The sequence below is a fragment of the Rousettus aegyptiacus genome, unplaced genomic scaffold, assembly GCF_014176215.1.
Source record: "Rousettus aegyptiacus isolate mRouAeg1 unplaced genomic scaffold, mRouAeg1.p scaffold_m13_p_6, whole genome shotgun sequence".
Taxonomy (NCBI): Eukaryota; Metazoa; Chordata; class Mammalia; order Chiroptera; family Pteropodidae; genus Rousettus; species Rousettus aegyptiacus.
The window spans coordinates 27,857,622-27,877,472 of NW_023416309.1; the positions used below are offsets into that span (position 1 = coordinate 27,857,622).

Sequence of the window (19,851 nt, forward strand, 5' to 3'; positions counted from 1 at the left end):
CTGCAGATAACATTTGTGTCTTATGTCATTTTTCATTGATATTTCCACAATATTTTTTTCTTCACTCACCACATGCTATCTTGTGTTGTTATGCTATATTGATCTAGGTTATTGCTACCAATGTTGCAGAAACTCTACTTTTAAAGATCACTGCTTATTAACCATATTTGCTAACCTTGGAGCATGTGGGGGGAATGTACACAGCTCCTTTTTTTTTTCCTTCACATTATATTATGGAAATTATCATGAACTATCTTTATGATGCATGTCAGTTTGTGAAAATTGAGACAATGTAGCCCCAGACTTACTCCCTTTGGTTTCTGATACTTAATTAGAAAGCACACCATGAAACAGTTGGGACTTGATCTATAAAATGACAATGAGTTATAATTAGATTTGAAAGTGTAAATGAATACAAAAGGGAAGGTTTTGTGCAAAAGTTTACTCATGATTAATATCTAGAAAAGGTTTAGCTAAGTGTTTTAAGGATCTGTGTCACTTTCCTTTTTTTAGCTTATAGATCTCTTTCAAGAACAATTATATTGTTAACATTACTTGAAATCAATATTAGATTTAACTGTTTGTGATGTAAATGTTTCTCTTCTAATTAAGAAACCGCCATGCTTACCAGGGTTAAAATGATGGCTTATAGTTTAAATAATGTGCTTTATTTTGCACTTCTTGCCTGAGAAAATGGGTACAGACCTTTTGAAAGAGTATCTTGGCTTCTCAGGAGTTGGATTCCTCAAAACTCAGAAAGCAAGGTTATAGTAACTCTTGGTCTTATTGTTATCCACTTCACAATTATTTCATATCCTTCAATGATACCTATATGCAGGCTACACCCAAACATGTGCCTGTCACAATACAGTTGCTTCATACACTTATCGAATGAATAATCAACCAGAAAACACTTATTGTGGCCTTCACAAATAAAAATATGATAAGACAGAGACATAGATAAAGCCATTGTTGAGTGTATGAAAGGTGCCAAGAAATGCTATAGTTATTCTGACAATGAGAAATTAATATGCCCGGGTAGAGTCTGAGCCTGCTCTGGAGAGCAATTCAACTATTAAAAATGCAGAAGATTCATTTAAGTGAGGGTAGAAGAAACTGGCAGAAGAAATGTATCTAAAAATTGCAGTAAAAAAACATCATATGTTCATGAATTTGAGGTATGATTTGAACTAAGTATGATTCAAAAAATGTTAAGTATTTGAAAGAATACGTTAGGACTGTCTTTAGAGACTTATCTGAAGACAAGAAATGTAGCAGATATGGTTTTACAAAACTCATTTTGTTATATAGAAAATGGAAGCTTACTAATGACTTACAAATAGGGCAGTGACAAAATCAAATCTATGTATTAGAACAATTAATTTCCTGTGATACACAGTCCTTATTCGATGAGATAATAATTGAAAACTGAAAGATGAGTTAGAAGCTATTGTTTTCATTTAAGTATAAAAAGACAAAGTAGACAATGAAATAGGGAAAATAGAAATACTTAAAAGCCATTGAAATGGAAGCATTAATAGTGATTGGGCAGGAAATTGAAGATCACAGACAGAATAAAAACACAATAAGAAGTGAATCAAGAGTTTCTACCTGGAGTGATAAAGATATTCACGATATTTGCTGATAGAGATAAGGCGGGGAAAAAAAGAAAAACTATTTTAAGGAGAAAATAATGAGATCAAATTAGGACAAATTAAGTTATAAATGATTTAAAAACATTTAAGTGCAACTATCTATGAACGATAGAAATTGTTCAATTTCCTCTCTCAGGCATAGAGAGAGAGAGAACTAAGTCAGGACATGGCTAGTGAAGGAGCGGCACTCACTGGATCTAATCAGGAACCATAGTGCCAAGGCTGGCAGGTAGCTTCTCTCTTGCTCAGAGCTATAGGTTCATCGAACTGAGTTGTATGTAACACTGAGTACTGAAAAGAGGCAGGAGGCAGATGGCAGGATTAGGCCAAGATGTTTTTGCACAGGTCGACAACGCCATGAAGAAGACCAGAGGCAGAGTTGCCACAGCTGCTTTAATTTCATGCCAGGACGATCCGGCTACATTGAGAGGGCCAGGGATAGATCAGGCGGAAAGTACGGGAGTAAGAGTGAGGGAAGAAAATGGAATAGGAGACATCTGAATAAAAAGTGAAGCTATAAGGATAAATATGTTTTTAAAGAGAGAAAATATATTAGATAACAGATAAACCTGGAAATAAATCTTTAGGTTTTGCCCTTTTGAGGATGGGCCAGGAGCTGGAGAGTGGAAAGAGCCAGACAGACTGAGAGGGTAGAAGAGAAATCTGCTAGTGATAGGGTTCGGGCGAAAAAAAATTCAATGAAGAAAAGAAAATCAAATGGTAAAGGATTTTTTTTTTTTTTAACAGACATAGCAAGGAAAATAAAATCTAACTAAGTTAAAGACCATAGTTCTCTTGATTAGAAATTTGTGGATATCCTTTATGGTAAATTGGCTTCCGTTCTGCTGTAGCTTGCTTGCCCTTTTATTTTTCATGTTTCTGAGTTATTTTGGGGTTCAACCTTTATATGTAGTTCAATTTTTGTTTTTGACCCTATCAGTTTATTTTTCTTGCATTTTCTTTCAAAAGTGACTTTTGTACATTCTCTTTAAACATTATAACATTTTAATTATATTTCTTGGACATATTTACAAGAACTACTTACACTTATTTCTGCATTTAAGCCTATATATGATTTATGTCATTCCTTTTAAATTCTTACTCATACATTTTTAAGTTCTTCCTTTCGTTGCATGTCTTGATTTACTCATACATGTCTTAAAATTTTTTTAAAGTATATAGACTCATAAAATTTTCTTTTGCTTATACATATAACATACAGCTTGACAGGTTATTAGAGTCTCATTTTCAAACTTTTGCCCATTAAAACTACATATATGCTTTCCTACTATATTCTGGTATTTGACATTGTAGAAGTATGAAACTATATTAATTTTCTTAATTTTTAGGGTTTTTTTTCTTTCTGAATTTTTTGGTAAGATTCTCCATTCTTAATATTAAACATTTTTACTAGTATATATTTAGATATTCTCTTCTCAATGCTAATTATGTCTGGTATATGATGGTACCTTTCAATCTGCAACTCTATATAGTTCATCAGCCCAAGAAAGTTTGAAGTGGCTGCAAGAGTAAAGGCTCTCAAGTGAGACTGGCTAGTTTCAACTCCAAGAGTTCCTAATGACTAGCCTTGTAACTCTGGACAGTTCACTTAGTCACTCTGTCCCTCAGTTCTCACATTTGTAAAATGAGATAAGAAATAACATAACTGAAACTTCATACTCCTTGAAGAACAACTCTCTATTTTCCCTTTACCCAGCAACTTGAATTCTATTCTTTTGCTTCTATAAGTTTGACTGTTTGGGACACCTGATGTAAGTGGAATTACACAGTAATTTTTCTTCTATGACTGGCTTATTTCACTCAGCATAATATGAACTCAAAATTTAGCCATGTTGTCTCAAATCACAGGATTTTATTCTCTTGTTGAGGCTGGAAAATATTCTGTTGTAGGGATATACCACATTTTTTTGATCCACCTCTCCTCTGATGCACATTTAGCTTATTTCCTCTTCTTGGCTATTGTGACTAATGCATCAATAAACATGGAAGTGCACATATCTCTTTAAGATCTCAACTTCAATTATTGCTTATGTATTCCTAGAAGTGGGATTACTGGATCATATGGATCAATTTTTAATTTTTTGAGGAACCTCCATACTGTTTTCCATAGTGGCTATACCATGTTAACATTCCTGCCAAATGGCAAACACATATTTACAGAAAGACACACAACATTATTAACCATTGGGAAACTACAAATCAAAACCATAATGAGACATCACCTCATCTTGTTAAGATGACTAATCTCAAAAAAAAAAAAAATAGTAGAAGATTAGAAGTCAAAAAATTAGAATCTTTGTTTGTTGTTGGCCCGAAATAATTTGAGATTATTCTTAAAGAAATGAGAAGTAAATATGCCTAACAGATCCACTGATGACAATGTTTTATGAACTATGGATTCTATTTACCTTAAGTCTCTGTACCTGTAGTCCAAATAAAATAAAAATCCCTCAATATTTATTACATTTGTGTGTGTGCATCCAATATTATTTAAGGGTAATGCCTTAAGTATTAAAGATTAAGTTTTCATGTTTCTAGCCTTAGAATTTCAAATGTAAAGAGATAGAAATTAATAAAAAATCAATCACATAAATAAAAATGACAATTTGTGAAAAGCTCTAAAAAATAAATCTTTGAGTGTTGTAAAACCAGACAAGAGGTAGCCTGATTTTGTTTGGTGAGTCAAGGAAGGTTCCGAAGGGCACACTCAGAGCTGAGGTCTGAAAGGTGAGATATTTTCAGTGCAAGTGGTATAGAAAAAGAATTAGGCCCTAAAATACATGAAAGAAAAATAAGTTTCATGGCTGGTGAGGTAAACCTGAGTCAGATGTTATGGAGTTCAGTGGCCATGAAGACAGTGTCCAGATATCTTGTTTCATCCTAAGAAAAATGAGAGGGTTTTAAGGCAGAAGCGATGGGATCACTAATTACTAACTCTAGTTTGGGTTCATTTCTATTTTTAAATTCCTTTGGTTTTGTGGGTTGATTTTGGTGAGGAGTTGAATGTGTGCCCACTGTTATCTTTTTACATTCAAAAAATGTATCTAAATGAAGAAACTTTAGAAGAAATATGTTGTTATTCGATGTCTTTAGGAGACTGAGTTATGTTTACCATTGAAAAACATATTTCCCAAAAAGAGTACTGGTAAATAATCTTGAAGCAAATATTCTTTAAGATATTTAATAGCTGTAATATAGTAGCTATAGAAACTGAACTATGTGCAGGCATTATATTAAGTCAGTTACGTATGACATAAGAAACTTGCTTATAAGAGTGTTGTCAAGGCATAGTAGTTATTTCAGGTGTAAGATGCAGAATGGGGGAGAGGAAGAAAAAAAAGGACATGATCTTTTCAGTGGTTACATGGAGAGTTTGACTTGTGTTTTTTCTTAGCCTCTTTTAAGGATATCATAGCACCCAGGTAAATCCACCAAAAAAAATGACTAAATCATTATGCAAGCCAAAAACAATCAAACCACTTTACAGTACTCCCTGATTCTCATTCACATTTGGGAGCTTTGGTGAATTATACTGTTACAAAATAAATCAGATTAGTTGTTTTCAAAGATGTTGGGAGAAAGAATTTTAGAAACCATATTAGGAAGAAAAATCTTTGTGTACTTGAAAACAAATTACTTAATGGTTGTACGTAATGATAATAATAGGTTTAGTATTTCCTGACATAATGTGATTGTCATTATTATGAAGAAAATTATGTGTGTCTGAGTAGGTAATTTCTTGGTAATTATGTTTTAAGAAAAATGACTAAATCAAGATATCCCCTGTTGTTAAGAATTTATTATTTTGGTCCATTTTAGTCTCATTGAAATTCCCTATGTTTGCAAGTTTAGAACATCCTTCATACAGATCTGCAATTACCTTCTGTAGTAATTAATTACACTCTCACCATCATTAAGTCAAAGCATACTGTGTTTAACACACTATAAGAATGAAAATCAAAAGTAAAAATGTACTGAGTAATAAAAAAATAATTGAAATCTCAAGGTTATATTTTCTTGATGTAAATTTACAGTTATTCTGCTACATTAATTACACCCACATTATTACTATATAGAAATGCTACTTTTCATTTAAAAAAAAAACGATGTGAGGATCATCATGACAGGATCATTTTTGTCTGTCATGTTCCCATCATCTACAAAAATTTTGACTCAGAGTCTCAAAATATCACCATATTCCTCTATATGTGCTGAATAAATGACTATTCCAGAAGTTTTGTCTCATACTAATATTTATTGAGTTTTACATATGTCAAATCTAGTAGGTAAAGGACATTACAATATTGAAATCATGTCTTTTACATTTTTGAAACCACACGATATTTAAATAAGTCACATACTATCCCAAATTGTATTTGGAAAGAAGCCTAGTACATGAACAAAAAAGTTCATTCATTCATTTAATAGATATCATAAATCATGTCCTTCTTAGGGGCTATTAGTGTTGGCAAACATCCCTATAGTCCCTTAAAGCGATTGACTAATGTCACTAGTGTTGGTCTTTGTGTTTAACTAGGAAAAATGATATTGTACACATAATCCTTTAAGTCACATAAAAAAGTTACTTAACTTCTTCAAACCTCATTTCCATATAAAAATAACAGACCATTTCACTGCATTGGTGCTTGCATTTAATGAAGAATGAAAACACTTAGCCAATGTCAGGCACATAAATTTTAGTTAATATTTCCTCTTCATCATCCTTGCTTTCAGGGTGATGGTAAACATGCCTAGCTTTGCCTCTGGTAGGGTATAGTGCTCATATTCTCACTTTAGGGTATCAAAGCCTGGACTCATGAAGCAACTCTGGTGTCATCTATGAGAACAAATTTTCATGAAAACACCATGCTAATAGTGTCTTTACAATTCCCCCCAAATTAAAATGTAACTATTTTGATAAAGTTTTTACTAAAAATTTTACTGGATATCTTATTTAAAGAGTCATTTTTAGTTTATGTTACTTAATAATGATACACATTTACTTTTATCTGCTTAAGTTTAAGATAGGATGTCCAAAATCTTGACATTTAGTTTGTCATTTTAATAGTCAAATAGTATACCAGATCAGACTACAGTATCTACAAATCAACATATTTTAAAGCACATCAGATTTTTACATGTAAGTGTCTACATAGAAGGGTAAAAGTCCACTTGATGATAAATCCAAAGATCTGTGCTCTAGTTCTAGCACCTTCATTTAGTACACCTATGCTTCTCCTTTATAGCTTTATCAGAAATGTTTGTAGATAATTGTGTTTACCTGTGTACCTTTTGTCTTCCCCACTTGACCAATTATGAGGCCCATAAGTACAGAAGCATGTAATTCTTACCATTGCCTATCATCTTAAGAGATGACTATGGATGAGTATCTATAAACAGATATTGGTGGGTTTTCAACTGAAAACTTTCCAATATTTAACCACATTCTGAGTTAAGTAAATTCTTAGACATCCTCTAAATCATACATAAAATTACCTATGTAGCTATGATTCTTGTAGTCACCAAAAATATTACTCAGAAATCTCAGTTGTGTTCAACACACTCTATAACTAAGATTTAATACATTGTGCAATATAGTTGGTATAAGAAAATATCATCTATACCCTATTAATATAGATCATATGAGGATTCACATATTAGAGAGATACAGAGGATTACATCATTATTTTAAAGGATAGCTTAACATCAGAATGTGTTAACTATAATAGGAAGTAATATGGAATATAAGGGCAGAAGCTGAGAAGTAGGGAAGATGCAATGTTTTACAGTTAGCCAACACAGGGAAGGTGGGAAAGGAAGAAGTTTTGTGATGATAAATGGTTTCATTTCTCTAGTACTGTACTAAGAAATATTTTTAAAAGAATATTTATATTCCTCCAGTCTTCTACATTTTGGGAACGTTGTTTTAATAGGTTCTATTATCATCTGTTTTGTGATGCCTCTTCCCCAAACAAAGTTCATGGATGTCACTTTTACTTCCTCCCACTCACAAAAAATATATCTGTGGTTACTCCAAATAAGAACACGAGTTATATACATTTTCAACTATAAGGGGCATAACATACATAGCCATTCCCATTATATCTATGTAAATCATGCCCCCTAGAGATGTGCATTCTTGGAGCTCAGGACACACATATAATAAGCATTGATCATATGATATTTAAGTATTCACTTAACATATTATTATTGACTTCTTAAATAATGGCAAACCAAAAAAAAAAAAAAAAAAAAAAAAAAAAACAGCTGCTCATAGGAGTTCACAGTCAATGAACAGAGATAGGCTGCAAACCCATAAACGAATGAATATATAACATAAATTTAAGTAAAGATGCATACTATAAAAAAAATAAAATAAGAATTGACTCAGAGTGGTATTTAGCTGGATATATACAAAAGAGGTATCATTTGAGCTTGGGGTTTTATAAAGACAATATGGTTGAATTATTGTTAATGAAAATCAGGAAGGAGGGGATATGAGATGAACTCCATCTTCCACATTCAACTGTGAGTTTGTACATTTTATACTTTCAGAACTCAGCAGTGTTCAGTCAGTAAATGTGTTAAATGAATGAACAAATGAATGAATGTATCTCACATAAAATGAATGTTACCTAGAATTAATCCTGGTACTATAAAACATATGAACAAAATGGTAAGTGTTAAGGAATAAATAACTTATAAAAAGTTAAATTGCTAATATTTTGTACAAGTTTAATTTTTTTAACATGTCATGTAGAAATAAATAACATAACTTAGTTCTATACTACTAGTTTTTTTTTTTAACTAAGTTAAATATTTTTTATCTAGTGGCAAATAAAAAGTCCTTTGGGATTTGTTCTAATTTGGAGTTAATTTCGTATTTGATATCGTCAAGTTTTTCAACACCCTTGAATGATTAAGCTTCCAGTAATATCATGGTTGTGTTTTGAACATTTTGTTTAGAGAAACATATTTCTCTAAAAAAGAGTATATCATTTATTTGAAAATTCAGGAAAAATATGCAAGGATGTTTTGGTGAGTAGAAGTTGACATTAAGAAGGATTGCTATAACACAATCTCATTAGTCTTTTAAAATTATGGTAATTTGAAGTAAAACTTGCTCCAATGGATAAGGTTGGCTGAATTTATAGAAATAGCTGTTATGGTAAGTGAGGATGCTTCAAAAAAACTGTTGTGTCATGCTTCTCACATGTCCTCATTTTCCATAAAATTTTAAAGAAGGAATTTGTACTTACTCTTCAAAAGACTCCAATAAAAATAATGATAGGAAACTCCATCTTTGTCACTACTGCCTGATAAGAAGAGAAACTGCAGATAATTTTATTACTTTCCTATTAAAATTAATGTTTATGTCTTGGTTAATTCTTTCTATATTTTTTTTTTCTGTGATAACACCTCTTTATAGTGATTAGGTAAATAGAGCAAAATTTCAAAAAATTTTAAGTAGTCTTTTTTATATGACATTCCATATATATTATGAGATTATCTACTAAATTCCCTTAAATTATGTTAGATCAAAGTGTACTTCAAGTCTCCTTTTGAAATTTTACATAGCCTGAAATGGCAAAATACATTTTACCTCATGAAATTAAAATATCTTTCCTAAGGAAGAGACATTATAATTTGGCCAGTTGAATTAAAGAATAAAATTAAATGAATTATGTTAGGTGGATACCTAAATTTTTTGTTTTGTTTTGTTTGATGGTGACCTAAAACAATCAGACAATTTATTTTATTATTTTGAGTCCACAGTTTTCTAACAGTCTCTCAGGATTTCTTCCATATTTGATATTTCTAAAATCTTGAAATATCTTTTAAATATCAATTGAAACATCTGGACATCTTTGACACACAGTTATTCATTCACTAATCCATTAATTTATTTAAATACAACTTGGGTCAAATACCATTCAGCGTGTTCACATAAAGTCTCTACCTATGTGAAGCTTTTATTGGGAGACAATCATTAAAGAAGTAAACCCATAGAATATATGTTATAATTTCATGGAGGGTTGCTGAAGAAAAATAAATTAGAATGACAAGTTAGAGAGTACCTGGGGAAGAGGAGGGTAAATTTTGTAGCCAAAAATCTAAGAGAAGACTGTGACAGGCATAAGATATAGGCAGTGGGATAACAACAAAGATAATGTGGTGAAAGAGAAATGAGTAAAATGAAGTTATATAGATAGGCAGCCACCAGATGTTTTCAAGATCTGACAGCCCCCAGGAAGGAGTTTGGATTTAATTTCTGTGTGTGATGAAAAGTAATTGGGAATTTAATCAGTGTTTATGAGATGGTTTAAATTTTTAAAAGGTAATTTTAATAGAATAGGAGAATCACTTGAGTTCACTGCAGGAAATATAGTATTCCTCCTTATCTGTGGAGGATACATTCTAAGCCCTCCAGTGGATGCCTGTAACTACAGAAAGTACCAAACCCTGTAGATATATTATGCTTTTTTCATATACATATATAGCTATGATAAAGTTTAATTTATAAGGTAGTCACAGTAAGAGATTAAGAACAATAACTAATGATGAAATAGAACAATCATAACAACATACTGTAATAATAGTTATGTGGATGTGATCTCTGTCTCTCTAAATATCTTATTGTACTGTACTTACCCTTCGTGTAATGATGTGAGATGATACCTGATGAACTGAGGTGAATGTCTTAGGCATTGTGATGTAGCATTAGGTTATTATTGATCTTCTGACATTATGTCAATAGCAGAATTTCCAGTTTCAGATGATCCTGGATCATGAAGCCATAATGATGTCAATGACTGGATATCCAGGAGCAGACAAAGTCAATGATTAGGGATCCTTGATAGTCGAAGGGTTTTTTGTTTTTTGTTTTTTGTTTTCCCAAAAAAAATCTTTTTGGAAGAATATTGTAACCAAAAGTTGTATTTTATTTTTTAACTCATCAAAGTGTTGCTACAGAGGTTTTATTCCTTCGGTGATCGTACAGGTACCTTCTTTCTGAAGATTGTGTTCTATAATTTTTGTAAAATGAGGGTTACTCGAACATAAGGACTGCAATACTAGACAGTTGATCTGACAACTGATCCGGCTACTAAGAGACTAACCAGAAGGCGTCATATACAACACGGAACATATATATCGAACAAAGGGATTATTAAGGCCCTTGGCAGGACAAAGTTGGATACCATGAGATTTCATCTTGCTACTCAGAATGGTGTGCATTTTAAAACTTATGCATTGTTTATTTATAGAACTTTCCATTTAATATTTTCAGACCATGGTTGATTGCAGGTAATTGTAACTACAGAAAGCAAAATTGCAGATAAGGAGCAATACAGTAGGTGCAGGGAGGTTATGAGACATGATCTAGACATACATTAGGGCATGCTTTTATTGAGGTATTGGCAGGACTTGATGAAAGTTTGGTTGCAGAGTATTAGAGAAAGAGAAGAGATCAATGATCATCCTGAGGCCTGGAAAGAGACCAAGTTGGTAAAAGTTGAGGCCATTAATCTAGAATAGAAGTGACTCAAATTTGGGAGAAGAATTCAGGATTCTCATTTGGGATATTTTAAGTTGAAAATAGGTCTCTGTCGACCATCATATATACTATTTTGGAGTTTAAAAGATCAGAATTTCACCAGAAATTTAAAATTTTGAATTAAGAATAAATAGAAGGTATTTAAAGGGATGGGACTAGAAGAGATCCTAGAGGTAGAGATGATTGAAGTGCCTTTGACAGAGCCTTGGAACACTCCAAGAGTCTGAGACAGGACAGCCAGGTAGGAAGGAGGAAAGGCAGAAGGGTGAAAAAGAGATGAAGTGTTCAAGGAGGTAATGATCAACTGTGATGTATAATGTATAAAAAAAGCTAGAGTTACAGATAATAATTAGGGAATTATGCAAGTCCTGAAGGCTATATTTATCCTACTATAGCCCAAATGCGATTCAGAAACCAACATGAGCAACAAATTCTATTCAAAGACAGTAATGAAGAAGATCAACAATACAAAGAACAATGTTCTTGGAACCTTTCTTACACCAAAGTATCATTAAGTCCAAACAAATCAGCAGCCTATGGGGGTAATGTCCTTCTCCCACATCAGAATGCCAAATTAGAGGTGTTTTTCTCTAAAGAGTTTACTGGTGTTACATAGTGTGTATTTGGGTTTGAAGTCAAACTCTACCACATAGTAGCTCTGTGCCTGATTTGTTCACTCTGGGACTGGCTTAAAAGATTTAACAGCCTTAAACATAGAAAATATTATAGTGTTTACCCCAGGGTAACCCTATATAATTTAAAATAAAATCAATCTATATTCTAATATATGTGAGAACGTCCAACAAATTTTGACTGTTCTCATTGTAGTCTCTTTTAAAAAATTATCCAATATCATTTTTCTTTAAAAATAATTTTTTATTTGATATTCCAACTTATCTTGACATATGTCTGGGACAATTCAACATTCTTTAACTCCATTTAAGCTTCAAGTTCATTACCTAATAAATGGGTGATGGAGTACACATTCATTTAGTATGGTTCTTGCACATTATAAGCATTCAACAAATACTAGCTATCATTATTTTACTATCATCATCATTATTAATTTATACTGAAGGATTGTTGTGAGGATTAATTTATTTATGAAAAACTGAGTATGATAAACAGCACAAAGCAGATGGCAAGTAATTTTTGTTTTCTTCACTTCAATACCCATTTCCCCACTTTACCACAGTCCTCTACATTTTATCATACTCTGCGTTTCACAGAGTTGAAATAAGTATAATAAAAAAAAATAACATATAATTATCTCTGAAGATTAAATATTAAGCAGACACGATGTTTAGGGAAGAAGGTAGGATTTATAAAATTAAAGGGAAGTGGAAAAGAAGATAGTCAAGGCAACCCTTAAATTTATTCTTTCACATAAATAAATTTAAATAACATTCAGTAAATACACTCCACTGATTCATATTAAGTTATACTAGAGAAATAGATTCTGCTACATCTTATACCTGAAATTATGAAAGGTTGAAATATGATTTTTCACTTATAAAAAGGCCATGAATTTTATGAATCAGTTTAACATTATCACTACACTTGTTTTTATTTTGTGAGAGTAAATTAATAATATATTTCATTTTAGGGATTACCTGCAAGTCGTGTGAGATATAGAGTAGATGATGTCCAATTTCCTTATCCTGCCAGTATTTTTGATATAGAAGAAGATTCTGGAAAAGTAATAACTCGAGTCAATCTTAATGAAGAACCTACAACAATTTTTAAGGTCAGTGCAGTGTTTTCCTTACATTGTCTACTTGATGTTTAATTTGTGAATGAAAGTTGTTTAACAGATAATTGTACTTATTTTTTTCATCTTTTTAATTTTAAGTTATAAATAATATATTTTACTGCATAGACATATTTAAATATGTTTTTAAATAATATGATCATATTATTTTTACAGCTTTTTTAACTTAATGATATATTACCCATACAAATAAATACTCAGTGCTATAATTTTAATGATTGTACAGTGTTCTTTTGTATGAATATACTATTTTATGGGGTTTTATTTTTGGTCTAATATCTGGTTATTGGATAATTAGCGTATTTCCAATTTTTTATTATAATAATCTCTGCTTTTGTGAAATTCCTTATACAACTGTCATTTGCCACTTGCTAATTTTTTTAAAATAAATACCTACAGGCAGAATTGATAGATCAAGTTTTATGTACTTGTGATTTATTATACTTCCAGAAAACTTAAAATAATACTACCCATTACTGTCATAAATAATCAATTTTATTAAATGTTAAAGTGTTTCCATTTTCCATAGTTACTTAGAAAAAAAGTTATCACTGTGAAGAAAACCTTTGACCATACTACACTGGGGAATTAACCTTCGCCAGTTAACCTTATGAATATCAATGAGTACAATGGCTCACACAACTTTATCACTGTTTGGCATAATTGTTCTCTTTGTAAAACTGTAACCCAAAGATAAATCGTGGCTCTCAGGATGACCCTTGGTTATGTTTCCATGATCTAGGTTGAATTAGTTTACACTAGTAATGTGCAGCTTCTAAAATTATATTACAGAGAAACATATAATTTTGAAAATAACATTTCTTAAAATAAACATAACAATTCTTTTTAACATAATATAGGCTATTAAGAAAATGATAAATTGTAAAAGTTATTTTAGTAATAAATAATATACAGCTATCACATCTTAAGACTAAAGCTTTTCTTGAATTTGCATTATTTGAACAATTTCTGTTATACAGTATAAACAGGGTTTTATATGTTGCAGCTGTTTTTAAAAGCATGTGTCTCAAAGTGTGTTAAAATATAGACTTCCAATTTTGTCTTCTAAGGTAGTATTTCTGCCCCGTAATTCTGCATACCATTAATTCACTAGAAAAATTAATTTGTTTTACAAGCAAGCCAATTAGCTTTTCGCTATTGATGTGACTGAATTTAACACTTTTAAAATAAGTGTCAGTGCCTATAGAGAGGCACACTTTTTTTTGTAAGCACCAGCAGAATTGTGGAAAACAGTTTGTCATTAGACAGATGTTGTATCATATTCCTATTTTACAGGTAATTATTTTTTCATAGAGTTAGTAACTCAAATTTCCTTGAGTTTTCTCATCTGACAAATAAAAATAATAACATCTACCTGGCAGGATTATTGTGAAGATTAAATGAAAATATATGTACCATACACTCGTTCAATGTCTGCTACCTTGCATGCATCGCTCCCCCTCCTGGAACCAGACAGTCCAATGATTTAAAATATACATAGTAAAATGATGCTTTACTTTCTTCTTGTTAGTAATCTTTTTAACATGAATTTTTATTATTCTTTAAGTTGGTGGTTGTTGCTTTTGATGATGGCGAGCCTGTGATGTCCAGTAGTGCTACAGTGAAAATTCTCGTCTTACATCCCGGAGAAATCCCACGCTTCACGCAAGAAGAATACAGGTATTGATTCCTATCAGGTTTTATAATACATGAAGGTTTTTTGTTTTGTTTTGGTCTCTAAAAATGATCTGAAATGAATTTATCGATGAAGTAGACTTCCAATGCTAGTTTAAGCTTTTCTAAATTAACGTTGTATTTATTTTTAAAGTCAGTATAGTTAAAATGACAATTTAGTGTAAAGAATATCACTTTAAGTAATACTTTGATCAATAATGGATCCATTAAAAATGATAAAAACAACTTCTAAGATACAATATTGTGTTTTGGGGTTAAAATGCTACTGACTATCTAGATGGTGAGAAGTGGACATTTAGTTTCTTTCTACATTTTCTAATTTTTGACCCATATCTAAAGTGATATTTTCAAAAAATAAATCAGTGATCTAAATGTCCATCAAAAGACAACTGGATAAAAAAGATGTGGTACATATATATATATATGGTGGAATATTATTTGGCCATAAAAAACGGAATTTTACCATTTGTGACAACATAGATGGACATAGAGGATATTATGTTAAGTGAAATAAGTCAGACAGAGAAAGAGGAATTCCATATGATTTCACTTATATGTGAAATAGAACAAAATAAACAAACAAACAAAACGGAAGCAGACTTATAGATACAGAAGACAAACTTATGGTTGCCAGATGGGAAGAAGAGTTGGGGTACAGATGGAAAAGGTTAAGAGATTAAGAAGTGCAAGATAGTACTTACAAAATAATCACAGGGATAAAAGTACAGCATAAGGTATATAGACAATAATATAATAATTATGGCTATTGCCAGGTTCACTAGACTTATTAGGGGGATCACTTCTTAAGCTATATAAATGGCTAACCACTATGCTGTATACCTACAACTAATATAATATTGAATGTCAGCTATAACTGAAAATAAATAAAATGAAAATAAAAAGAGATTTTTAAAAATCTTTTAAAGATAAATAATATGTATATGTTTATGTGCATATATTATATAGTATAGCTATAGAGTTAGTATGTACACTCTCAATCAGGTCAGGCTAATCACAGACTGTGCATCTGATACAGCAGACATTTATTTTCTCACAGTTCTGGAGACTGGAAATCTGAGATCAGGGCACTTGCATAGTCAAGTACTGGTAAAGATTCTCTTCTGAGTTTATACAATGCTACCTTCTCACTTGTTCTCACTTAGAGGAAAGTGAGAAAGAGCAAGCAAGGTCTCTGGTGTCTCTTCTTGTAAGGGCAGTCATCCCAATACAGGGGCCCCGCTCTCCTGGCCCATCTAAACCTAATTCCCTGCTAAAGGCTCCTCTCCACATATTGTTCCATTGAGAGTTAGGGCTTCAATGTATGAATTATAGGGGGAAACGATTCAGTCCACGGTTTGTGTGTGTGTGTGTGTGTGTGTGTGTGTGTGTGTGTGCGCGCGCGCGCGCGTGTGTGTGTCTTTAGGAAGTGAAGAATTTATTGAAAAATAATGAAATTAAAATTAATGTATTTTAGGATCACTTCATAATTAGATATAAATGATAGAAAGATTTATAATGCTTCTCTGAAAACATAGTAGAATTCTCTCATGATTGTTTTATTTTTGTCTCCAAGTTAAAACATTAGTTTACTTTTATTAGTATGTTAGGACTCACAAGAGATAGTTTTCTCACAGACTTTTGAGGGACGCTTATTATTTAGTGTATATTTATGATTTACTTAATCTGAACATATCATTAAAAGGCAGGCAGTCATTGCATTCCAGAGGTTTTCAACTATGGGTGGAAACAAAGAACTATATGAAAAATACGATGTGTAGTGAAACACAATAATAGAAGCTCACAGTACTGAAGAAGAATTTTGGAGAAACATTTTACTGTCTGAACATGATCGGCATAGTTTTAAACTGTATTTTGAAGAAAAGTAGAGATTGGACACTGCACAAAAATGTGGGAAGACGTTTCATGCCAGATTCAGCATATTTAGAAGCATAAATAAGGAATATAGGAGAATGTATTGATTCCAGAATATTTTAGTAATTTAGTCTATCTAGAGCTAAAATGGAAGTTATACAACAATATTAACTGAGGCTCAAGAAAAATGAAGATTTCATATAATAGACCACTTTATCATATTCTTTAATTTAGATTTCATTCCTCTGACAATTTCTTAAAACTACCTAAAAGTTTTAAGTTAGAGCAGAGCCTAAGATACTGAAGGAGGAGGTAGGTGATACATCTGGGAACATTTACTACTCTCAACCAACTAGTTTTCTCCTTTCATAAAATGATGTCTTTATAATATCTAAGCACTAAATTAAATTTGTAATATAAATATAGCAGAAAATCCTACATAACACATATGTAAGACATCGAGATATAAACTATACTTAAAACAATAAGAATTATTGGTCAATTGGCTGTAAAGGGCTATTTTCTTCATTATGTATATTACCAAAACTCTTCCTTTTTTGTTGACATGAAAACCTGCAGACACCAGTTCTTTGCTATGAAATATACAATTTTCTACTTTTTGAGAACTTCCTTGAATGTCTTCATTTTGGTCTTCTCAAGAACCAAAATGGATGAAAACTAACTTGTGTTTCTCACCAACTTATCTAGGAGATACTCACAAAAAAATGTACTTGCTATTTAAGGTGGGTCAAAAACTTCAGCTGAATAAAATTCCCATCTTTGTTCTCCAAAACTTTTTGCCCCATGTCTAGCCATTCCTTGGAAGCCTTAGGAGAAGGAAAAACATGGTGCAGAACACTTTTCCTTTAAATAAACTCAACCAATTGTGTGCCTTTTCTCTGGGCTTTCAGTTGGAGCTCATTTACTTATTAATAGAAGTATGCCTCCAGTCTTCCCTTCCCTTTTCTAGCTAAAATTTTGTGACACTAAGGCCAAGGTCATAGATCTCATCAAGGCATTGCTTCTTTAGCTTTCTTGCTTGCTCGCTTTCTTTCTCTTTCTCATTTTCTTTTCTTTCTTTCTTTCTTTCTTTCTTTCTTCTTTCTTCTTTCTTCTTTCTCTTTCTTTCTTCTTTCGTCTGTTAGTCCTGTCTTTCTGTCTTTCTGTCTTTCTGTCTTTCTGTCTTTCTGTCTTTCTGTCTTTCTGTCTTTATTTAATGCCACCTTTTAGAAATATTTTTTCAATGAATAATTTACCATTTCTTACTATCTCTACATACAACTACTAACTGCAAATCGATTCTATTAATAAAATTAACTTAGAGAAGAAACAACTAGCCAATTATTTGGTTCTAAAATTAACCAAATGAGGAAGAATTTTTGACCTTCCAGAAGAACACTTCTAACAATTGTAAATGCTGCCCTGATTGTCTCAGTTCATTTCTTATTCTAACACATAAAGGCAATTTGGCAATCTCATTGCATCCTGCATCTCATAAAGAAAATCCTATGTTAAGAGTCAGTAGAATCATATAATAGATTCAGTAGTGTTTGGATAATGAATAGAATTGTTTCATTTTCTATAATTCATTAAGTATTGGCAGAAGATACTACTTTTTGAATAAATGCAAATAACCGAATCTAAATGTGTATGTAGGCTTAAATTTCACCTAAAACATGGAATGAACTATTAAAAAAACTAAGGCTGGTGATTATCTTCTTCATCAATCATACTTTATCATTTATCAATTATTGTGCTTTCAAAGACTTTTAGAGAAGTACATAGCAGAGAATTCCCAGGCCTCTTAGGCATGTAGTTAGATATGCTAAATGCCCCACTTGCTGGACGGAGCCACGTGACTGAATTCTGGACAATAAAATATGGAACAATATGGTCTGCATTATTTCCTGGTCTGACTTAAACTTTTCCCCTTTTGGATGTGTCAAATAGCAAAACAAACAAGCAAACAAACAAACAAACAAAAAAACCCAGGAAACCTCGGGAGCCATATGTTGACAATTGTAGATATATAATTTAAAAGGAGCTTAAGCCTCTAAATCACAGCTTAGAGAATAGCTACTTCAATGAACTGTTACGTGAGCAAGAAATTTAGGGGCTTATCTACCTTGTTAGCTAGCACCATTTCAATTAACATAGTTCGTCAACATTTTATTAGTATAAAACAACTAATAACATATTACTTATTTTAGAAACGTTTTTCATTATATTGCAATATTCCTCAGTTTGTCATTTTTAAAACAGCATTCATGATAGAATACTTTTATGCATATATATTTTTTTATATGTTCAACTACTAGCTTTGGCAAACTACTTACACTATTTCAGAGTGCTGTGCTGGCCAATATAGTCTCTTTCCTTAACAGAAAAAAAAGAAAGAAAGAAAAAAAAAAGGAAAAAATTAGAGTGATTGGTTGCTGCAAGCTTTGTATCTCCTTCCCTCTCTTATTTTTTCAAATCCATTTCCTACCTCAGCTAGATGCGCATAACTTCCAAAGATACCAAACTCTGTTATTAATCCCTGATTATCAGAATGATCCCATGTGTTGGAATTGAAGGATAATAGAATATGCTACAGCTAATTATGCCACTTTGGTATAAGGATTATTTGAGCGAAAACACTTAAAAAAAACAAGTGCAAAGAAGGGAGTTCTAATTTCCTCTCTTCTTCCTGGAAATAGGCGATAAAAACTCCTGTGTGAAAGATGCCCTTCCTGAACAAGGAGAAAAAAAAAAAAATTCTTTAACGGGAAATCAAAGCCAAGAGAATTCTATACAAACAGGCCTTGTTAAAATCATTCTTATCTCCCTTTAGCCTCACTACACAGTTTAGTTATTTTCTACAACTTTCTCTCTTTGTTCAACTTAATATAAAAGACTGTAGTTTCTCTCATTCCTTTGGGTTTTCGTTTCCTTATGAGGACTCGTGTGCCATGTAAAATTTATATAACTATGTATGATGTCTCTTGTTATTCTGATATCAGTTTATTTCTAAATCTAGCCAAAACCCCTAAAGGATAGAGGTAAAAGTTTACCTCCCCTACAAAATTGTTTCAGATGGAAAAACTTCTGTTTCATGTGATCGAATTGTGGGGAACAAAAATTTATAAGATTTCTATTCTTTGTAGGATGCAGGAGGAGGATGCTCGTGAGTTATAAATGCAGGGCAGTCATCCAAAATAAGTAGTACTGTAAGCTGAGGTTTAGTTTTTACAACTCAGAAATGTCTTAATTTCAATACTGACTCCTTTGAATTCCTTAGA

At 31.9% G+C, this 19,851-nt stretch overlaps 1 protein-coding gene across 1 annotated transcript in view; it reads left to right on the plus strand.

Annotated features, from left to right (window-relative positions):
* Positions 1 to 19,851, plus strand: part of PCDH15 (protocadherin related 15) — a gene marked incomplete in the record, with an annotated part of 701,567 nt that overhangs the window by 563,868 nt on the left and 117,848 nt on the right. The window contains 2 exon segments of the mRNA XM_036222126.1: positions 12,839 to 12,979; positions 14,571 to 14,683. Of these exon segments, the coding sequence (XP_036078019.1) occupies positions 12,839 to 12,979; positions 14,571 to 14,683 (254 nt within the window).